Below are 4543 nucleotides of genomic sequence, written 5' to 3'. Positions count from 1 at the left end.
GGTGCTTGAATTGTTAGCAGTTCAAGTATGATCATCAGAAATCGAGTGGTCTGCTTCAGAGGTCAGAGATACCAGAATTGAAGTAGTAGCACATCACTATGGACTTTATGTTAGGGTTTCCATGGACCTTGAGAGGATTTAATGTTGTTTGGGTCATTATGGATAGACTAACCAAGTTTGCGCATTTTATTCCAGTCATGACTTCCTACATATCAGAGCAGTTGTCTAAGATCTACCTCAGGGAAGTTGTTCGCTTAAACGATGTGCTGGTGTCTATCATTTCGAATCATGACACTCAATTTACATCACACTTTTGGAGAGTTGTGAAGCGTGAGTTGGGCATGCATGTGGAGTTGAGTATTGCATTTCACCGTCAGACGGATGGGCAATTTAAGTGTACTATTCAGATCTTGAAGAATATGTTGATAGCCTCCATTGTTGATTTTGGTGGTCAGTGGGATCAGTTTCTACCGTTAGCGAAGTTTGCATACAACAACAGTTACTAGTCGAGTATCCATATGTCTCCATATGAGGCCTTATATAGGGGCGATGTTATTCTTTAGTTGGTTGGTTTGAGCTTGGGGATGCAAGGTTGTTGGGCACCAATTTGGTTTGTGATGCATTAGAGTAGGTAAGATTAATTCAGAAGCGGCTTCGTACAACGTAGTCCAGGCGAAAGATTTATACTGATAGGAAGGTTCGTGATGTGGCTTTCATGGAAGGTGAGAAGGTTTTTCTCGCCTATGAAGGGCGTGATGATGTTTGGTGGGAAGGGCAAGTTGAGTCCTCGTAATATCGATTCATTTGAGGTGTTAGAGAGAGTTGGTGAGGTAGCTTACAGACTTGCTTTTCCACCCAGCTTGTTGGGAGTTCTCCCGGTGTTCCATGTCTCAATTTCAGAAGTATTATAAGGACTAGTCTCATGTGTTGGATTTCAACTCAATGAAGTTGAATGAGAATTGTCTTATGAAGAAGAGCTGGTGTCCATTATAGACATACAGGTTCAAAAGCTAAGGTCAAAGGATATTTCATCAGTGAAGGTTAAGTGTAGAGGTCGAACGGTTGAGGAGACGACTCGGGAGATCGAGCATTATATGTGCAGTAGATATCCACATCTTTTCAGCATCCCAGGTTTTATTCTAGACCCGTTCAAGGACGAACATCTATTTAAGAGGGGGGAATGTAACGATCTAGACAGTTGCTTTTTTTTTATATTTGAACCATTTCCCTCTATTTGATACTTTTGATATGTTTATCTATTATTTTGTAACTTGCGGGGATGGTTAGTTTTGTTTCAAAAAGGGTTGAGAGGGATTTGAGACACTTAGTCTCATTTTGGAAGCTTAAGTTGTAAGAGGTGACCAAGATTTGACTTTTATGTAAACGACCTCGAATTTGTGATTTGATGGTTTCACTAGGTTCGTATGGTTATTTTGGACTTGGGCGTATGTTCGGAACTGGATATGGAGGTTCCTAGGATGATTTGGCTATTTGGAGGTTTGGATAATTTCTAAGTTTGACCATGGGTTAACTTTGATGATATCAGATTCAGATTGTTATTTTGGAAGTTAGAATAGGTTTGTTTTGTTATTTGGGACTGATGTGCAAAGTTTGGATGAAATCCGGATTGGTTAGGCTTAAACGGTCACTTGGTTGGAAGTTTGGTAATTAATGAACTTAATAGATGTTTAACTTGTGTTTTTATCGCCAATCCTTGGTATTGATATTTGTCATGGTGTTTTGATAATTTGGACAAGTTTGGATAAGGTATTGGGACTTGTTGGTATGATTAGATGGGGTCTCGGGGGGCTCGGGTGTGTTTCGAGGTGCATTCAGACTCTTTTCCTTTGGTTTTGAATTGTTGGTTTTCTAATGTTTAGTAGTGCTTCGCGATCATAGAGCTTGTCTCGCGATCGAAGAGATGGGGAGCTGGCAGACAAGATTTTTCTCTTTGTGTTCACATTGGTGGAGTTGCGTTCACAGAGAGAGAGGAGTTGGGCATTACGTTCGTGTGCACGGGGCCGCGTTCACGATAGGGAAGTGCCAGGGAGAACGAACTCCCTTGCATTTGTGGAGCAAGGCTTGTGTTCGCGTAGGCTTAGCAGGTCAGGCATCAAGTTCGCGAGGTGTGGCCTCATGTTCGTGAAGAAGGCAACAGTTGGGTGGATGTTTTTGCCTTTGCGATCAAGAAGGATTTGTCGCGATCGCGATGCATATCACTGGGCAGAACTTTAAGTGTTATAATTTTGGGATTTACCCATTCTCTCATGTTTTGAACCTTAGACTTTGAGAAGTAGAGATTTTGAAGAGAAAAATCACTATTATATTGGAGGTAAGTAATTTTCACTTGGATTTGACTTTATATCATAATTCTCCATAGATTTCTACACCTAAAAATGGACTTTTAAAGGAAAAGAATTTGGGATTTTACAATCCCTATAAACCCGCATGGCCACAATAGCTCACCAACTGGAGTAGATACAAAGAATGGCTCACGAAGGTGTTCCGGTTCTATCCCGAATTCCATCGCAACATAAGGAGTGACACACGATAATGTGGGACCAGAATCTATAAGAGCATACATATCATGAAAGTGGACATTCAGTATACGTGTGACAACATCTGGAGACCCCTCATAACATATAACTTGCCGGGTTCTCTCGAACCCTGTACACCAACCCTAGTTGCACCACGCCATGCGGGTGCCGGAGTACCTCAAGCAGGAGGAGGTGCCGCGGAAGTAATAGCTACTGAACTAGCCGACTGCACCTTACCCCTACCAGCACTCTCACGGGATGAAAGGCAATCTCTCTGAATATAACCCTTAAGACCACACCTATAGCATACAGGATGAATCATATAGCAGACTCTTGAGTGCATCTTCCCTCACCTAGGGCATGAGGACCTCCACTACGGCTGGAATTCCCCACCTGAGTGGCCCTGTTGATAAGATCCCATGTTGTCCTAACTAGGCATGAAATGACTCAATTTATTTTGATTAGGCACTGATGGCGGTGCGATGGCTGAAGACTGAGCAAAAATCTGCGACGGTCCAGATGACCCTCCCCCCGAACATGCCCTTCCACCACTACCACTACTAGAAGAACCAACAAAGTTGCCCACAGGACCAGGCCTTCTTGCTACCATCTCGCTCCATTCTGTTCCTCAGATTTCGTGTCTCTGTGGCTTGAGAAAATCCCACCATCTTCCCATAGTTCATATCAGAATTCAAGGTGGTTGTAGCGGCCTCATTGATAACCAAAGGGCTAAGACCTTGCACAAATCGGCGGACTCTAGCCTCCATAGTGGGTAATATATAGATAGCATACCTAGAAAGATGCTCAAATTTCAAATTGTAGTCCCACACACTCATACTACCTTGCTTCAAGTTCTTAAACTCGGCGGCACGGGCTAACTTAGTCTCGGCAGGCAATAAATGATCCATGAAAGCATCCAAAAACTCGTTCCACTTTGTCAGAGGGCTACCCTCCTCACGAGACTCCTCCCACGACTCAAACCATGAGTACTCCACCTCTTTCAAGTTATAGGAGGCCAATTCCACTACTTCTGTCTCAAAAACACGCACCACACAAAAAGTCTTCTGCATCTCAGCAATAAACTCTTGTGGGTCTCCTCAAGCTCAATTCCCATGAACACCGGAGGATCCAACTGAAGAAATATGTTCACCCTGGAACTAATTGAATCTCCTTGTTGGCTAGAGGAAGTAGGTGTGGCATTCAATCTCTGGGCTTGGGAAGCCATTATCAGAGTCAATATCTATATGGCCCCCCTAAGGTCTCCATCAGAAACTCTAGGACCAGAGGTTGAGGCTGCAGGTGAAACTAGAATATTAGTTGGAGGAGGAATTGGTGCATTCTCAGCAGGAGTAGTAGAATTAGGAGGTGTTGTGGTTGAGGGAATGTCCTCACCCCTCGGGTGCTCACCTGTAACATCAGGTATAGTATGAACTGCCACCCTTGGGGTGGTATTGGCCCCCTCACTCCTCGCCTTCTTCTTAGTTGCCATGTACTGAAAATTAGAACAAGCTCGAGTTAAAAAGGGGACAGTCTTCCAATCAAACTCTATTGTACGATCTAGAATATCAAGAAAGGGTGACATTCCTAAATGCCCAAGTAGTCTTCTAATTATAGACGTGGTCAACTTCACACCGATAATAAGGACTCTACTAGACAAGGCTCCGAGACATCCTTGGATACTTTAAAATCTGGCTCTGATACCAAGCTTGTCATGCCCCAACCTTGGGGAGCGCAACCGACGCTCAACCAAGACAAACCTACTTGATGCCTACTACCCAACTTACCCATGAGTGATTTGAGAATTATGACATGAGAAAATCAATGAGAGGATAAAGGATACAACATCGTGTTTTATTACTTAAAGGAGCTTCGTTAATAATTACCAAAATATTACAAGTTCACATTTAGAAGTGGAAGCATCAGATAGCTACAACAACATTTCTAGTATGTTTTGCCCAGTCAAAACACAACCCACCATATGCCTACGGAACCTCTAAATAAAATAG

General features: G+C 43.1%; 1 protein-coding gene across 1 annotated transcript; it reads right to left on the bottom strand.

Moving 5' to 3' along the window:
- Window positions 1–2715: 2715 nt before the first annotated feature.
- Window positions 2716–3607, bottom strand: LOC138902912 (uncharacterized). Its single transcript, XM_070190812.1, has 2 exons — window positions 3129–3607; window positions 2716–2836 (listed from the first exon to the last, which is right to left on the bottom strand). The coding sequence occupies exons 1-2, from the start codon at window positions 3605–3607 to the stop codon at window positions 2716–2718; spliced, it is 600 nt and encodes a 199-aa protein (XP_070046913.1).
- Between the last annotated feature and the right edge of the window lie 936 nt (window positions 3608–4543).

This window comes from Nicotiana tomentosiformis, chromosome 12 (genome assembly GCF_000390325.3).
Source record: "Nicotiana tomentosiformis chromosome 12, ASM39032v3, whole genome shotgun sequence".
In the NCBI taxonomy this organism is placed as follows: domain Eukaryota; kingdom Viridiplantae; phylum Streptophyta; class Magnoliopsida; order Solanales; family Solanaceae; genus Nicotiana; species Nicotiana tomentosiformis.
The sequence above is the reverse complement of the archived record's forward strand: the minus strand, read 5'-3'. Positions and strand labels throughout refer to the sequence as shown.

Bases quoted from the DNA above. Each gene is read 5' to 3' on its own strand.
- LOC138902912 (XM_070190812.1), bottom strand. From the start codon at position 3,607: ATGCAGAAGACTTTTTGTGTGGTGCGTGTTTTTGAGACAGAAGTAGTG. The intron at 2,837-3,128 runs GTCCTGTGGGCA...TGTATGCTATAG, and splicing joins GATGGTAGCAAGAAGGCCTG to GTGTGGTCTTAAGGGTTATA.